Raw genomic sequence first — 18,958 nt, forward strand, 5'->3', positions numbered from 1 at the left:
CCTTCCATAACAGTTTTTTTAAAATGTGATTAAATTCCAAACAAACAGCTTCATGCCCCTTTGACTTACTCAAATGATCAACTCCATTCTCACAATCACCACAAACATATATGCTGTTAGACAAATAGAGCTATCCATAATAGTACTCTGAATGCAGTACTGTGCATTCTCAAAATCTTGCCAATGAGATAAACTATGCCGATGTCAATACCACCAAGTACACAGAACACTCCTGTTTATCCAAATTCACTGGGTGCCTCCCAGACCACTGAACAAGGGAAGTTGTTCGATAATATTTTAAAGTCTAAAAGTAAAAAGTTTCTCCCCCCCCCCACTCTCTCTCTCTCCTGCCTCCCTCTAAGTTCAAAAACTGCACTTTATTGAGCAGCATGTAACACACCCTTGTGGTCAACACAAACATTTTCCATACAGAAGTTTTGCATGAACAGCATAAATCGCTGTGAAATAAATTACTAAGATCTACAACTTGAGTAAGACCCTTCACAAGTCTCCTGTCAGCAAGCAATACATTAATGCCATTTAGTGTAAGAACCTGGCTTTCTCCAATTCTAGATTTTGGAAAGGAAAGTGGAAAAAAAATGAAACCAGGCTTACTCCCGTCGCCAATTCCTCACATTGCTGCTTCTTCGATGTCAGATCCTGAGCAGCCATTTCCAATTCATACTGAAGAAGTTCATGCTTCCTGCAAACAGCCCTAAAAATAATTCAATAAAAGAGATTCATGTGCAACTGTTTAAATCAGATTTTTAATGCACATCCTAACCAACATCTAGCCTGAATTTTAATAATCGCATCATCATTATTAATGAATTACTGATCCAACTGACATGCTAGGGAGAATTGTTCTCTCAGTGTTTCTTTCAACTCACTTTTACAGCCATATGCACCTCTGTCACATCCCATACAACCACTTTTATGTGAGCCCCATTATTTCCCTATTACAAACAGATCTGGAGAAAAGGCTGAGAAAGCAACTTGTTCCAGAATTCCATGTATGAGCAAGCTTTTGAACTCACCTGCACAATAATCTTTTACATTTGTAAACTGTTTACAAATGTGCTCAACTGCAATGCTTTAAACATAACTAGAATCATCATAGAAATTATGCTAATATGCTTACCGAAGAGCTTCTGCATAGAAGAGATATTCTTTCAGCTGGTCTGCATAATGTTCTTCCTCTTCTAGTATATCATCAATTGAAGCTGCATACCTTTTAAGAGAGCAAAACAGATAAAAGAGCCCCTGAAACTTCATCAGTGTTGTAAAATAATTATGTACTAGTCAAGAAACATATTTCTCACAACAACAAAATATATCGAAAAAGCACTTGTGAGAAATGCTCCTTAAAAGCCTTCCAAGCCATTGCTACAATAAAACATTAAATCTTATATTAGTAATATGTTTCCTGCTAAAAAGAAAGCAGTTTTATTGCAAGGGAGGGAAACCCAATAAAATAGGTTAGAGTATTTGACTGTCACTCTTCAGTCAAACAGGCAGCTAAAAATATGAAATAAAAGATACCAACTGAATTTTACAAGACAACTATTACATTATGTTAGGTAGCCAATAAAGCAGGAGAAGAATTTTGGTGCTCACCTACTGATCAAATACTATTATACCAAATAACTTTAAGAAATGTTGCAGTGCAGCCAGAAAGGGGATGGTGTTCTGCCAATTTGAAAAAGCTTCCCCAGTGCTTTCCAGGATGCAAAATGTTGAAGACACTTAAAAGAATACTCAGTGGGACACTTCTTGAAACTATAATCCTTGAGATGGAGGATCAGCTAACTTTGATAGGCAGGCTCTGGCTTCCTAAGAGCCTCAGCTGTCACTCTTGGTTTCCAGGCATTACAGATGCAAAGACAGCCAGAGAGAAAAGCAGCCCGCAGCCCCCAACCCCTTCCATCGCCATTATGGTCAAAGCCCCTGCTGACTGCTTAAACAGAGTTTTAAGTCCCACTGGCTTCAGAATGAGAGAGAATAAGCCTCAAGTTTTACCTTCCCGTACTGATCAGTGCAAAATAAACACGTTGATAGCTCTGCCTAAATGATGTTGTTGTTCATGATGATGATTTTACATTAAGATCCCTAAGACCACCATAAGATCCCAGGTGAGTTACACCATTGAAACACAATATTTAAACAGTTAACAACAACTTTCAATCACAAAAAGGAGGGTCCTAAAAATAGATGTATACTTTATGACAATATACACCTCAGATATCAATGGTCAAGGTAAAGAACATTCATTGGAAGCTGTACAGTGAAGGTGCCAGACACACCACTGTTGGGAGGGAGTTCCACAGCTCAAGGGCTGCCACAAAGAATGCTCTCTCACAGGTCTCCAGCCACTGAGGATGGAGAAACTACCAAGAGGGTACCCTCTGCCAATTTCATCACCCAAATCTGTAGGGAAAGAGGCAGTCTTTCAGATACTTGGGGCCCGAAACATGTAGGGCTTTAAATGGCAACATATTAGGATAACTGAAAATTCCTCAGATTTTAAATACCCTACAGAACCCATTTAAAAATTCAGGCAATAAATAAATGTGACTTTAAAAAAAACAAACCTATAAAGTTATATAGTATCTATGGAACAGCTATTGCTGTCAAACAAATGAAGAACATCAGGTTTCATTCTACCAGTTTCTGGCATAGTAGCTTAAAGGAAACTCTGGAAGCGTTTCCAACTTCTTCTATAGTTTCAAAATAATAATAAAAAGAAATCCTTTTTAAGTCACCAGGGATTCCTTGGGCTACTTAATGCAACAGATTCTGAAGCAGTCCAAAGCTAAAGCTAATGAAATACTGAACAGCCTACAGTGCTATTTTTCAAAACACACCATCTTCTCAAAACTACATTTTCCTACACATGCACCCCTTCTTAATGTGTCCATCTGGATTCCATCAACTCTCAGATAGTCAATACTTACACATCCATGTGATGGCCAGCACTCTGCAGCCCATCCCCCATCTCCTTCTCTATTGCACTCCATTCACTACAGACGAAAAAGGAAAGGAAAAAAACTTTTAAATAAGAAACAACATAACACATGAAGGGTGAGAAAGTTAATAAGCTGCATCCTGTATGTAGTCTCTCCCCAGGTGGTATCTATATGGAGAAACCTCCAAGTTATACTTGGCTAAACTGCTGTACTTCCTCCGAGCAAGCAGTAGTTCTGAATGCAAAATTTGAAAGTCTGTTATAAGATATGTTATCCTATCTTAAACACCACATGTAAAATATGACTTTTGAGAACTCCCAACAGTTTAAGGCCCCCAAAAGAAGCTTGTTTGAACATTTAAAACTGGAAAGCATCACCACGTCATTTTTCTACACTTAAAAACAAATGACTTCCCAAAAGTTGGGAGAGAAGCACTCTTTCTCACCTTTATGTTATCACTAAATTTCCTACTGAATAAAGCTTTAATTTTAAAAAGAAATATTTCCTCATCCATAGCCTGAAACATACTTTGATGGAGTTTAATTGTGCCTATTTGTTATCACCAGATCCATAGCAGGATTTTAAAACAAAGATGGCACTTGCCTTTCAGCTCTACTAAATTAACCTTTCACCAAATATAGTCTGTTATTTTTTGGCAACATTGTGTCTACTGTCCATGAGTTTCAGTAATATTTTCTTAACGTCTTATATTATTTTGGTATGTCGTTTTATGCTAAAATCTCAGTAACATTTTTAGTAAGATTACTGAAAACCTACAGAAATCTTGCAAAGAAACCAAGCACTCCAAAAACTAATGTGCAGTTCATCTTGTGTTCTATCTAGCATAATTACAGGAGTACTACTGATACAGTTGAGAGTTCTAAAATCAGAGATGCACATCTGCAATCAATTAGCCTAGTGGATTAAATGTGCCAGCTGCAGAACACAAAAAGGAGAATCAGATTCTTTAATTTTCCAGTAAGATGGCCAAGTTAAGTTCACAATCAGGCATACAAATCACAAAAGCTTATTGCTTCAGTCAGCTCTTGAAACAACTAAATATAGATCATCTTGGAAATTGTCATGATGGTGGTTGGTTTCTTACAGCACTAAAAAGTCACCTGTCATTTAAGTCACATGCAATGTGATCAAAAGGTTCATGCTCTCCAGTCACGTTTCATGATGTCACAATGTGGCTGGATTTTCTCCCAGGCTTTGCACAGAATAAGGTACAGGCAAAGTACTGCAAAGGGGATCTGCTAATAAGCTACCTCTTGCTTCCCTTTTCTTGATAGCAGGGAGGCAACAAAAAACACTCAAGTAGCAGTGTTGGCATTTCCAGACAGAGCTAAGAAGTGGTTCTTAGCCTTATGCAGTCATGAAACTTTTTCTTTTGATTCCTGAGACTTCAGCTCTAGCCCAGTCTGCAGTTTGTACCCTCGGTTTGGAAGTAGCAACGTATTTTGTTGAACTCAATTAAAAAGGTGTTAGAGATGCTTTTCGGCAACATTTACTGACAAGAGCAAAACACAGAGTTTTTTAAGACTAAATTGCATGCAATACTAAACACATTGATGTTACATTACAAGCTTTTTAAGTGGTGTTAACAGTCACAGGAAGAAAACCTGATCAGGACTGAGACCACAACATGAACAACGCCCCCACTCCACCTTTGGCCAAGCTTCTATTAGACCTGGAAGCAAAGCACCCACTAGTCATTTCCCTCCAACAGGTTTCATGAGAGAAAGGAGTCTTCTGTGGTGTTAAGATGCTTAGGATGTGAATTTCCCAATGACAGGAGCTCCATTGCCCCCCCCCCAGCCCCAACTTTTATTCTGATACCAGCTAAAAACTTCACTGTCTGTCTCCCCTCACCACCTTTTGACTGTTTATCTACTGCTTTCCTGTATTAAAAAGTTGTTTTATAGTTTTGTTTTTTATAGCTGATTTTGTCCAATATGAATTGGAGAGGTGGGAATAAAATCTCAGTCAATCAAGGGGTAAATTGCTTTCATATCTTACCTGAAAACTCTTCCATAATTCCCATGGACTTTGTACACACCATACAGCCGATCTGCCACTCTCTAAAGCAAGCAAGCAGTGGTCAGTTTTTCCAGACATATTATTTAACTGAAGCGTTCTAGGAAAAGTGTGCCATATAAGATATTCACATTAACAAAGCTCTATTCCACTTTTTCCTTCTGGAATGCTAGCCTGAATTACATTAATAAAATACCAGGAGGCAAGAATTTTATTTTCTCTTTTCTTGTTGGTCTCTACCCAAACAAGAAAATGCTTATTCGAATTGCTTTCTCTCTTCATTGTTCCAATCCCATCATGATCCACCAAAATATATTCTTTTACATCGTGACTGCTTTCTTTGGTTTAAGAAACCATTAATAGAAAATCTTGTCAATTTTTTTAAAAAACTGAATTACAATGTTATCCAAATGGTCCATGGCCTCCAAATGAAAGGATATTAGGATGGGATATGATGGCATTTGCAAAATAGTTGCTGACTCTTCTGTAATGTATCAGGTGTGAGTTTTTTGCCAGCCTTAATTGTAATTTTTGACAATATGCCCAGCACTGAAGTCTGGCTCACTTTCAAGACAAACTGAGCTTTCTGAAAATAACAGAATTATATCAGCTACTTACTAGTCCCTAATAAACAGCCGGAAGACAGAAACAGACAACATGGAGACTACGGGCAGAATCCAGATTTGCTCTGGAGGGTTGAGGGAAACCTGAAAACAGATTAAGGGGCAATTGGGATAGGAGGGGAAGTTCTGTTGCACAACCAGAAGTCCTTGTGCTAACAGAATTGCTTTATTAGTTACTGCCTTAAGTAGCTCAGCAATTTTATATTTAATTTTTCAGATCCATGATATCAGATCCTACACTTAAACCAATGGATATTCTTATGGGACCAAACAATTCCTTACATCACCCCCGAACACACGGCAGAGGTTTATTCTGAAATAAATCTCCCCAGCCCCACAACAAGCTAAAGCTAAAAATGGGCACATGAGCTCACAGCACAGTCTGATGTTCTTATGGGAAGGATCAAAGCAAATCAAAGAGGTTGACTACTATACACAGTACAATGGATATGCGGGGTGGGGGGGTGGGAACCATAAGAATCTAACTGGAAAACACAAAAAAGAAGTATTTGACTATCCACACCTCCCAAGGGGCATCCCATTTTTGAGCACCACTTTTTTAATTTGTGAAAATGTTCCTGGTTTTTTTTTTACCCCTCACATCAGAGAACCACACTTAAAAATGTGGTTGTTCTTCCAACTTCTCGCTATTTCTTGAATTCTGGGACACAAAGCAAAGGCACATTTTTTAGAAAAATAAATGGCCACTTCCAAAACCCAGCACTACAATCAAATCAGCTGCACATCAACAAGGGATAGATGGATTCTTTTATTGTACTTTAACCAATGTTGATAAATGTTACTCTCCATTAGAATCCAAGGAGGAAACACTTACAGCTCTAACTCTCAGAAGGTGTGATATGACAGACTGCAGCTCATCACTGTAGTGTTTAAGTTCTGTAAATCTCCTGGGAATGCAAAAACAGATAGCAGATCATTAGCAATCAGGAACACAAACTGCCATAAACTGTATGACAGCTTCAGAATGGAACAGTTTAAGGAAAAGATTGACTTGTTTAAGTAGAATTATCTCTAGCTTCCTGAAGTAGCAGCCATCAGCTAAAGTAAGGATTTGGCAGAACTCTTATTAATGCAAGGAAGAGTTGGTTGAGCAAAACGAGGCCTTGTTTAACCACTAGCCTGTTCAGTATTCCATTTGGTCAGTTGGAAAACAATTTATTTGGACAAAGAGATACTGGAATGAAATGTAGTACCCTCATTTAGGCACAATATTACATTTCAAGCACAAACCTCAGCAGTTTGAGACAGATGGAAAGCAATACACTGACTTAAGCTACCAGTGCAAAGCAAGGGCTACACATTCACAACATGGTGAATTAAGTTAAAAAATACAGGAACAGAAAAATCAGCTATCAACAGAAAAAAATTGGCCCTTCTTAAACCCTTTTTCAGAAGTGCTTTTGGTACGGTTCTGTAGATAATGACCACATTAAAAGGGGGGGAGATCAGAACCTTCCCCAAGTAGTGCTGACTGTGGAATGCTTCTTGGAGCGAACACAGTTAATAAAAATTGCTGAAAGATAGTTAGCTTGGACAAGTTAGCTGTTTTCAAAGTGCAACTGTGTCTCAGCAAAATGAGTAGTTTAAGGGTGCAGGCAGATGTAAGAATTTAAGAGCAGTCAGAAGTAGTGTTGCTGGAACTCTCAAAAAAGAAGTCTCAACATTTATTTTTGCTAGCACACATTCATGAGCGCTTGCAGAGTTAGACGCAGAGTCCTTCAAAATTTAGGCTCAGCTCGACATGGGCTTGTTTTGACTCTGGCTACTACTGATTCCATCCCTTCCCTCAACTTACTCAGCTATGGCAAGGAAGGGCTTACAGTGCATCTGTAAATACTGCCACAGCATGCTCCAACAGAATCCAAAGGTTTCAGGAACCACAGGAAATGTTATCTATCACAGCAGTGCTTTCTTCAGCTGTACAACCTGTCAAGATTCTGCCCAACCTACACTGCAATTAGGCTTGAAAAAAAGTATTCAACAGAAAACTTTTTTCAAAGCCAACTGCAGCAGGAGAGGGGAGAAGAAGAGACACAGACGGTTAAGTGCAGAAGTCTCAGGGGCACATCCAACACAGACCAGCAACTCCCTGTTCCAATCTAAAGCCGGAGGCCCCACTGCTATGGGAAAAATTGCCAAAAATAAAGGATGAGAGGTAGGCCCCATCATCAGGAACATGACAAGGCCCAAACTTTAGCAAAGGCACAGACTTTGTGACTTTGGGGTATGGGATGGGGGAGGAAGGAGTGTGTGGTTGATGTCACAGGTGCTATCTAGTACCAGCTTTCAGCTACATGCCCATGAAAGAACACTGTATGTTTGTACAGAACTCAGTGAAAATACTGTATAGCTAGCCCTACTGTTCTAAAACAATTCCACATCTGTCTCCACACTAAACAAATGATTCTCATTGCCTGAAAATAGCTACCATTACTGTTAACCACGTGCAAGATTAATATATCAGAAAAATGAGAGAATTCTCCCCTCAGTTGGAGTTTGTTGATTTTGGGTTTTTGCCAGCATTTGAAATATAAGGGAAAGGACTAACTACAGTCCAATTTCCCATTCTTATAGCAACAGGGGACAAAGAGAACTGAAAAAGAGTAAGCATGCATGGCTGAAATAAATGTAAAAGTGGTCTAGGGAATTGAAGGGAATTAGAGAGCACTGCCTTTATCAGAACATAGTTCAGCCAACACAAGCAGAGACACTAATTTCATCATGCAATATGTTACCATGTTCTGCATTTGCTTTTTGGAAAGTAGTGCTGGAGTTGTATAGGAAACTAACTAAAAGCTTTAAGCTTCGCAAATTTTGTTTTAAACCGTGAGTGACTGGAGGGAAAAAGAGGGATTATGATGCAAGAAAAGAGTTTAATTAATGTATCACTGAGATATTCTTTACTTTCCATCAGCAGCCACAACATTTTCATCATCCCTCTTTGTCGTTGCTTAAGACAGAAAGAGTTCTGTGCTTAGTTCAAGAACAACTGCAACAGCTAATATTTTGAAATGCTCGTTAGCAATCAGTTTCAAATTATTAAATCAAAATGACTCTAGCTGAAAATATTTTAGTTACGATAACATTTCATCTTTTTACCAGTCAAAATTCCCAAGCCCTTCTCCTCAAAGTCTACTTCCTCTGCAAAAGACATGGAAAGAAATAGAGCCATAGCCAGTCACCAAACCATAAAGCAGAAGGGAAAGTTATGTTTTGTATTTGTTGGTTGTATTTGTGAGAGATCATTTTAACTAGTCATGAAGTCATTTGAATACTGAGTTGCAGCATAAATGAGGGGCTCCCAAAATCAGCCATGAAAAAATATCAAATTTGTAAGAGCTTTACAGCACCATCCTATACATGTATACTCAGAAGTCCAATGGAGTTGAATTGGGCTTACTCCCAGTAGGGATAGGACAAGGGTGGGGAACCTGTGGCCCTCCAAATGCTGCTGTGACTCTAGCTCTCCGTCAGCCCCAAACAGTATGGCCAATGATCAGCACACCACTTGCACTTACATATTTTTGCATGCTCTATACTCTATTCACAATAAAGCAAAAGTTGGGCTTCCAGCTGCATCATTACCACATTATTCCTTTCACCCCTGGGTTTTCCCCTTTACTTTGGGAAAGCGTAAGGATTTATTAGTAGATATACTGTGGTCATCTCAATGACATACTATGACATTTAGAAAGCCTATCTGCTTAAAGTTATCATTGGGTGGACATATGTCAAGGGAGGAAAGGGAGAGATGCATGTGTAGGAAATTATTACTGGGATGCAGGAGCATTTTCTGTATGTAAACAAAAAGAACAACAACACTTTTTTAAAGAGTTGGGAGAGGGCAGAGAAGAAGCCCAAGGGATTTGGTAAAGGGAATGAGGATCACCTTTCAAATTTACATTGGGTGCTCTTTGGAGATAGGCTCAATAAACCAAGAGTGAAGGGAGAGAGACACCTCCAGCCCAAGGAAGAGCTGTATGTGGTGAGAGACTCTGCATTGGCCAGCTGGTAATGCATTTTTCCACCTACCTTGCCCTACCCTCCAGTCATGGGGGTGGGGAGAGTGTGTGTATGAACTTAACAGTGCTTAGTTCATCTTTTGCTTGCTATTTTGTTAATGTTGTTAATATTTTTTTATAGATTATAAATGCCATATTGATTTGTTAATCATATGACTTTTGCTTTAATTGTGATGTTTGGCTTGTTTTAGTTGTTGCTTTGTTATAGACTACTATACTATTACTATTACTATATTATTGCTATTTTTAATTATTCTGTATGATTTATCCTGTACTTATGATGTTCTATTATGTTCTATCATATTATTGTTATTTATTGTTTGTAAGCCACTTTGGGATTCATCTGAATGAAAAGCGGCATAGAAATGTATTAAACCAAACCAAACCAAATCAGAGCGTATATCAACAAGGAGGCGGCCTTGTAAGCAAATAAAAAATATTTACACATTAACTGTAACTCCCAATTGCAACACAAACTAAAAACACACACAACACACTTACCTGTCTGGGTTTTTCACTCTGAATGTTGCATTAAGGGCTTTTAACCTAGAATCTGCCTAACGAAGAACACACAAGACACTAATTTTATTCACTTAAATAAATTTAAAACACACATTTCAGAAGATTATCACCAGAATAAAATATGGTATCACTTGTGATTAAAAATGTACTAGAAGCAGTTATTGCAACAATATTTCAAGTTACATTTGAGTATAGAGGCCTAGCTATTACGTCACAAAACTTCTATGAACAGAAATGGGAAAGCTCAGTTGAGACTATTAATCTCAGGGTCGTGGTCTTGAGCCCCACGTTAGGCGAAAAATTCCCTTCCAACTTTACAATTCTATTCTTCAAATCTCTTTACAATATTATGCCATAACTTTCAGTTACCAAAAATTAATTTTGAATATTGCTCCCCTCACATTAAATTATGAAGCTGCAAATTAGGCTTACCCTTTGACAGAATGTCACACATTATAATAAAAAGGAGATAATTACCTTTAGCTGAAATCCTGTTTCATTTACCATCTCCTTCCATCCACCTTCCTAGAAATGGAAATTTCATTTCAACTTTAATTTCAATTTCATTTTTCAATGCATTATAAATGTGTGAGTGCTGCCTCTGTAACACCACTGGTCCAACACAAAAAAGGGCTAGCATTTTACTGTATTGTGTTTTTAAGCTACAGTAAGCTGCCCTGAGTAGGCACTAGGACAACGGGATAGAAATGTTTATATAAATAAATGGGCATCTGCATATATAAGACAGGCTTGCAAATAAATCCACAAGAGCTACCAGCCCACAGAACTTTTCATTATCCCATCTGCTCATGCTTACCAATTGTTTAAAAAACCCACCTCTGCTCCAATTTACAATGATTTCCTATCTGTCACCTGGAATCAATTTCTACCCACTTCATATGAGTAGGCAAATGGGTATTTACCAGTCTGGTATAAGAGCCAGGATATGCATTACTTCCTTCATTATTCTCATAAAACACATTCCAGCAATGCCTGTTCAGAAATCTGAAGGCTCTCTGGTGGCTCCATGCAGAAAACGAGTCAAACTCAGGAAGAGAAGAGTTAATGGCCAGTTCTGATATTTTTATTTTAAAAGATTTATCAACTGCTCACATTCTAAAATATCACAGTAGTGTACAGAAAACTATTGCTCTATCCAGTTACTTCTGTGGCTGTTAATCTTTCCCATTTCACCCTTTTCCCAACAGCTAGAAAAGACCAATCACCAGAAAAATAACAGAGCAGGCTAACAGCCCTCCCTTTTCAGTTATGACATCGAGACACTTCAGCTTTGCCTACAGGGCAAATGCAATAAACAATCCTGAAAATCTTTCAACAGGCAGGACTGGACGGCTATTTATATGGATTTGATATACTACAGAACAAGATGAAAACGGGGCGCTTCCATTACTCAAATTCAACTATCAAAAGCCTACAGTAGATTTTTCTTGTTACAGTATCCTGCCCAATGCACTGCTGGCCATTGGGCAATGGCTTTTCCCACCTGCCTTGTCCCACCCTCCAACCCTAGGAGATGTTTTCAGACTATGACTTTAAGAACAGGAGAAGCAGCTGGGAAGAGAACCGAAGACTTAAGGTATTTTTAAAAACAAGCAAACAAAAAACCCAAAAATTTTATAAGTTATGTGTCTTTGTTTTTCAATTTGATCCTTTTTACATGGTTTTGTATGTACTGTGGCATTTTATGCAGCGTGACTTGCTGTTTTTAAATTGACTATAGTTTAGTAATTATTTATTGTTATTGTTAGTGAATTTCTGTTTATTATTTGCTGATATTTAACTTTATTGTTTTCTATTACATTCTAATGGATTACTGAATATTACTTTATTTGATATACGTTGTTTATTTTAAATTTATGTTTTCATTATGACTTTTTTGTTATAAGATGTGTGATCTTTGTTGCATATTTTTTTCAGCTTGTAAACCGCTTTGTGTATAGCAGTATAGAAAGATGGTATACAAATTAAAGGTGAAATGAAACAAAGTTATCTCCTTTCCAAAAAGTCCAGGAAACTTTCAGAAGAAGCACTCCAGTATGTCCATGTAGTATTCACTTACGTACTGTTGCTAACGAGATATCTGCTTGATGGTCAGAAGAAGCCATTTCCAGCACAACAGAAGAGAGGCAACAGAGGCCAACAGCAGGTGAACAAGGCCTGACAGATTTCATTAACCGTATCCAGTAATCAGTTTATGAGTTGAAGTGCATCACACTAATGTTTATTTTTCAATTAAACTGAAGGATCAAATCCAAGCAACTAGGGGAATAAAACATCTATCCCCTAAAAGTGGACTGGAAAATAAACCAGTAAACAACATGAACATGAGTAAAAGTAATATTACATGCTTTAAACAAAAAACAGGCTTCTATTCGATGTCTATAGTTGTTGGATCTCAGACAGAGCAATGCAGATATTTGCCTTGTACTGTATTAGACCACTAGTCCACTTAACTCAGTATTGCCAACAGTGCAGGGCTGAGAAAGAGTCCTGCATGAAGTCCCAAATATCTGTTCTAGTCAGTGTAGACTCTACACTAACTGGCAACAGATTTCCAGAACTTCACACAGGTGTTTCCTACTCAAAGAGAAGCCACCAATTGAATCTAGAACCTTTTGCAAGCAAAGCATGCACTCTGTCATTGAGTTACAGCCCCACAATTCTTACATAATCTAATGCATTTATCATGAATTAGAATTAAGGTGGGAAAGTTTTTTTAAAAATCCTGCAGACAGAATTAAGGTACCTTGGTTAAAAATGCATTAAAAATCTTCTCCTGACAAAGAATGGGATGTGAAGCCACCCGCAAAAGGAAGTTTTCCAAGCCAATTCTTCTTCTTTCCACAAAATCTGGATCCATGTTATCTGCTGCTAGCTTATGCCAAACAAACTCTGCCTGTGAAACAAGGGGATGTGTTAAGAGCATGATTGTGTATACTTCACACTAAGATAGTGTTTTCCATTTCTACAAATTATGTGAAGTATATAAGCAGCTATGTTTGCTTTACATAATTTATTCTGGGGCAAAGGCACAGAAACCTTATGCTCTGGTGACTGAAAATGCTGCTACAGTTCAGTTCCTCAGTCTTGAAATTTCACTAGGCACTGCCCATACTTATGTAAACATATCTTCACAATCTTCTGAGGTCACCAGCTTTTTGTGGATCCTGGGTATATTTGGAATGTTGAGTGTGTGCTTTGAGAACCACATCTTCTGGCTGCTTCTCTCCCTATTAACCCAGGTCTCTCTTATATATGCCCCAGAAAGAGAGAAAGCACACATACAACACTTGTTTTTTCCTCCTGTAGTTTGGGTAAAAGCTGGATCTAGTAGTACTGTGTGATCTTACATGGAGACCACCCAAAACCCACCAAATTAAGGTTTATGTTGGTAGACAGCAAAATAAAAATAGGTGTCAGTAATAAAACAATAATGATGCAAGGCATGAGTGATCATTATTATCATTATTTTACATTGGATGACAACAAAACCACCATCAAATCACAGAATACATCTGCAGCCATATATCTGACGTATGAGTTGATGGTGATTTTGAGAGAATTCCTAGTAAAACAGAGGATCTGTGCTGTGGATCTGCATTTTTGCACCACAGCAGCACTGAAAAGCACTGGATCCATGATTTTCTTACAGCTTGGTCAATGAAAACAGAAATCATGTGTGATATAATGGTGGTCTGATGAGAAACTTGTAAAAAAGTAATAATACAAGAGGATCAGTTTTACTAGATCCAATGTATGTTCATGTGCCCCCCCCCCCCCTTTGATTCCTGTGGCACCCCTGGTTGCTACTCCTGGTTTCTCCATTTTTCTCACCTGTTTCCCATACTGCTCTCCTTTCCCTCCTAACTCCCTAACTCCTAATTCCTGATCTAAGCATTAAAAAGCACATAAAGCTGAAAAAGGAAGTGGGAAGTAGTGTTGCTCTTCCAACTTCTTCATTTAGTCATACGTACTTTTAGAATAAAACACAGTACCCATCCACACCACATGACAAAAGGGGGCAGTAAGCATGTCTATATATGGTGGTGGGGAGGCACAGAGGCTTTGCCAAGGAAAATCTACAAGGGTATCATTGTTCCCATGCACTCCACACTGGCAACCCCAAAAGGCTGCTTTAAAAAACCCCAGCACAGTACAATACTGGATGAATGCTAGTGTGGATATTGCGTCAAGAAAGATGGAAAAACAGAGTGAGATGAAGTTGCAACATTTTCTTACCCTTTTTTCTGGCAAAGGTGGTACAATAACATGTGGGTAGTTAACTAGCAAATAATTCCTCAACAATTCAAATTCACTGTATCGCCTCCAAAGAGAATCTGGGGGAGAACATTGCCCTTCAGCCTGCGACTCCACAGCCCTGAAAGACATCAGATCATAATTTTGAAGAGAGAATGCTAAAGATCAGTACAAGATCTTAGTCTTCAAGCTATACACAATTTGCTAAGAAATGTTATTTTGTGGGTTTTGCAATGGCCTTTATAGAGATACTATATGGGGTTCTGAACTGTGGGAAAACAAATAATGCCAAAGATTCCAACTGTGACGTTTCACTGGTATTGCTTATATGAACCTTTTAAAAATGCAGTGGTCATTCTTACCTTACTAAGTGCTTCTGGCCATTTTTGTATATCCAGTGTATTTACTTCATTTAAAATGTTTCTATATTTTAGTGCTAGATTGAGTTGTGAAACAGTGTACGTATACATAAAGCAAGAAGTACCATAAGCTGGAACAGAAACAACTATAATGATATGCACCATGTTAAATATTCACCTAAAATGTTACTGAGGTTCCATGCCTATGATATAACATACATATATCAGGATATGTACACCCTTGGCTACTATTGGGAAGCTGACATCAAGCTAGCAGGGAAAGCAAAGGAATATGGAAAATGCAAATTTTGGCTTTGCTAGCATGACCAGCCAAAAATGGTAAGCACTTGAGTTAAATATATAAAATGGATGGCATCCAATGCAGTGAAAGTATGCTCAGACACAATGGAAATTCTGCCTCCCTTTCTTCCCTACTGCTGTCCTGTAAGACTCTCCTGTCATTGCAGTAAATACAATGAAGAGACAGTGGGAACCTGTATCTGTGGTCTTGCTTGGTACTTTTATTTATTTTTTAGCAAAAGCATAGGTTCAGAAAGAGAGATTATAATGGAAGGCTGAGATTCTGCACTACAATGGAGACAAGGTAGAGAAAATTGCAGGTATTTTTATTCTTGAAGAATATTTTTCCATCTGGCTGCATTAAGTGGCCATAAAATATCACTAATGTGAGAATACTTCTCCCCAGGAGGTTTACTCCACAAAAGGAAGTTAAACCCACAAAAGGTACTCATTATGCTGAGTGCCTTCATCATCATTTGATTCTTGCAGCCACATTATAAACTTCATCTCTAAACACAAGTTCTGCAATCCCTGCTTCAATTAAGATGATAATCACTTGCTGACATTTGGTCTAACTTTTCAATTTATTATTGGTTTTGAAACATTACGATGCTTGTCAAGTGTTCTGACAAGAAAACCATATGCTTTCCCACTTAATAAAGCAATAACAATGGTCCTTGCCATGAGCTGAAGCAAGATGCCTGGGGGAAAAGTTAAGGAAAAAGTTATACCTCTGAATTTCCACCATTTAATGGTGTAAGTGATTAAGATACTCTAAACCCACATTTAGTTACCTTAGTGAGAAATGCCAAACTGAACCAATGGGTGGAGAAGATCCGTCAATTCTCATTGCTATATAAAACTAACTATCTGAAAATGGGCCGTTAAACAGAAAGAACCTATAAATCAGTAAAACACAAGAAGGACATTGTTTATTTCCCAATTTAAAAAAACACCTTTTGACTGGATGACTTACATGGTTAGGCCTGGTTCACACACAAGTTTACAAATGAATTATTCGATGTTTATAAGGGGACATAGGCATATTACCATTATTCCATGAGAATAAAAGTTACGTTTTGCCGAATACTTCACCAAATGATTGTATTTGTGTGCTTTTCTCCAAAGAAGAATATATTTAAGGGATCCAGTAGTCCAACAGCTATTTAAAATCCTTCTAGACCAGCATCCTGGTAAATATTATAGGTGCCCAAAATTATGTGAATATGAAATACAGAAAAGGGTATTTGACTGCTAAAGCAGACAGATAAACAATGAATAAAGGATAATGCAGCAGGTCCTTCCCACCTTAGGATCTGTGTTTTTTACCTACTCATAAATCTCTTTTCTCTTCCTTGCTCCACTGAAGTTGTGAAAAGGCTGGCATATCAAAGGAAATGATAAGAGCTGTCCACTTCTCTACTTGAATTAGGAAGAACTTAAGTACTTAGTAAGATATTTGAAAGACAGTCCAATATAATAAACTCCATACTTTAGCATAAGAAGAGGAATTTTACATTGACAAATAGGTTGCACACAACTGTAATCTAGAGGTGTCAAGCAAAAGGAAAAAAGAGTGGAGTCTCTTATTAGTTACTCTCAACATGCTTTTGTAAACTTTGTTTTTTAAAAAATGCCAAACCCAATACTCCTCATTTCTAACACACAAACAATTCAATACACTATAACCATTTCTGCCACACTGTTTATGCTTGCCTCATTGCTCTATATACAAACCCAAGCACACACCAAAAGTGATGTATAAATAACGAACAGCAGCAATATGGGAAAACAAGATGTATATTATACCCTGTAGAACAATTACAACTTGTTTCATTTCCTTAATGTTCAACAGTCAAGAGACTATCCTAGTACCCTTTGGCATGGGGAGGGTCTACTGGGAAGCCCATTTGAGACCACTGGATGTAAGTTCTCAATTTTTATTGCCAACCATGACTCTTTCAGTCCTTATTACTATTAAGCAAGTCTTCAAACCTCCTCTTCCCCTAGGATAGTTTTTATTTCACAGATCTATCTGAAGATGATTTAATAAAGTTACCAGCAAGACCAGGGAATCAGCGAAACAGCTACAATTCTGCCTCTGGGAACTGCACATCTGTACTAAGCAATGACTTAGATTAGCATTATGTGTGAACTGCATCATTGTTAGCGTTCAAGTTAGCAATTCTCTTATACAGATAGATCCTTTTAACTAGTCCTGTTCTGACCCAATGTGCAGATCACTTGTAATAAAGACAGCTTGTTAATATTTTTTTGATCGTTAAAAAACATTTAGATTTTGTTATTTTAATTGATTTTAAAATAAACACCCTTCCAGCAGATGTCAAAGCGATAAACAACTACCTGACATTCAGAAGACATCTTAAGGCAGCCCTGTTCAGGGAAGTTTTTAACGTGTGATATTTTAGTGTATTTTTGGTTTCTATGGAAGCCGCCCAGAGTGGCTGGGGAGGCCCAGCCAGATGGACGGGGTATAAATAATAAATTATTATTATTATTATTATTATTATTATTATTATTATTAAATTTTTATTTTGGTGTTTTAAATCGCAGCAGATCTAGCCTCTCTAACTGCACAGAGCTAGCAAAGGACACATGTTACTTAAGAAATTCTTAATATGTTTAAATTCAAGTAACTTGGAACCTTAACAGATCAATCCTGTCTACTCAGCAGCAAGTCCTGCTGAGTTCAATAAAGCCTACTTCCAGGTAAGTGGATATAGGATAGCAGTCTAAGTGACTACTCATGAAACACTGGGAACTCAGCAACTGCAGATAGGAAGCATCATGACCACATTTACTATTAGGGGAAGGCTGGAGAATCTTTTTCCTGCTGCGGCTACATTCCCTCAGTGATTATGTGCCAGAAGTCTTACACCAGCAGTGGGCAGGACAGAAGCCAGTGACAAGTGGTACTAGAGCAAAAGTAGACATGACTGTTCCTTTTCTCTCTCTTTGTGCCCACCTCTTCTCCCACCTCCCTCTTCCCTGTCACCCTTCAGCCTGCCCCCAGTCATCCTCCTTGCCACACATAAGAAATTAGTGCAAGGGATACATGAAATTAAGCTGACGGTCAAAAATTGCCTGTCCCTGTATTAGAGAAATAAGGGATCTTATTTTAAAACTGAAAAATCCACAAGTTACTGATTTAACCCATTCTCATTCAAAGCAAAACTTATCTACACTACATTTTTCTGAGTATATCAACTTTAGTAAATTTAACCTAGCTCTGGAGGTTTATTTTTTAGTGATGGAGATACAATGGGCTGATCACCATATATTGATTTTATAGTATCATCCAGCACTGAACTTCAAGAAACAAACAAACAAACAAACAAACAAACAAGAAAGGACTCTCTTGTTTCCAGCAGTCAGAATTAGCCACTGCTCTCGATCTCCAGTTCAAAATAATCTTAGATAAGCAAAGCTGATACAAAATTCATTTATAATAAGGGCTTAAGCAATTCACCAATATTGCTAATTAATAAGATATGAAGAAATAATGTTTGTGATGCAGTAGAAAGGGGAAAACCCTACCATCTGCGCCACAGTGTAGCTAAAAGGTCAACAGGGTAGCAAGGCAGTTTTTTCAGCAGATGAACAGGACTATTAGGATTGAAAACAATAGTCTAGAACGCTCATTTTATTGAACAGAGAAAAATAGTACCTGTGTATTATTTGCAAAAAAATAAATAAAGCTGTGTTAGAGAGGGTGCTACAGTAAGCATGAACAGCTTGGTTAATAATGTACAAAGGGCCACAACAGTCAACCAACATTTATATGCAAATGCTTCCAGAATGCGTGG

The 18,958-nt window shown here is 37.9% G+C and overlaps 1 protein-coding gene across 1 annotated transcript in view; it reads right to left on the minus strand.

Annotated features, from left to right (window-relative positions):
• Positions 1 to 18,958, minus strand: part of SNX4 (sorting nexin 4) — a gene marked incomplete at its 5' end in the record, with an annotated part of 29,140 nt that overhangs the window by 6,508 nt on the left and 3,674 nt on the right. Inside the window, 9 exons of the mRNA XM_081872984.1 lie at positions 616 to 715; positions 1,142 to 1,231; positions 2,955 to 3,020; positions 4,989 to 5,050; positions 6,465 to 6,537; positions 10,174 to 10,229; positions 10,672 to 10,719; positions 12,962 to 13,111; positions 14,455 to 14,593. Coding sequence (XP_081729110.1) covers positions 616 to 715; positions 1,142 to 1,231; positions 2,955 to 3,020; positions 4,989 to 5,050; positions 6,465 to 6,537; positions 10,174 to 10,229; positions 10,672 to 10,719; positions 12,962 to 13,111; positions 14,455 to 14,593 — 784 coding nt within the window. The remainder of the gene's footprint in view (positions 1 to 615; positions 716 to 1,141; positions 1,232 to 2,954; positions 3,021 to 4,988; positions 5,051 to 6,464; positions 6,538 to 10,173; positions 10,230 to 10,671; positions 10,720 to 12,961; positions 13,112 to 14,454; positions 14,594 to 18,958) is intronic.

Source organism: Podarcis erhardii (genome assembly GCF_964252035.2).
Source record: "Podarcis erhardii genome assembly, chromosome: 1".
In the NCBI taxonomy this organism is placed as follows: Eukaryota; Metazoa; Chordata; class Lepidosauria; order Squamata; family Lacertidae; genus Podarcis; species Podarcis erhardii.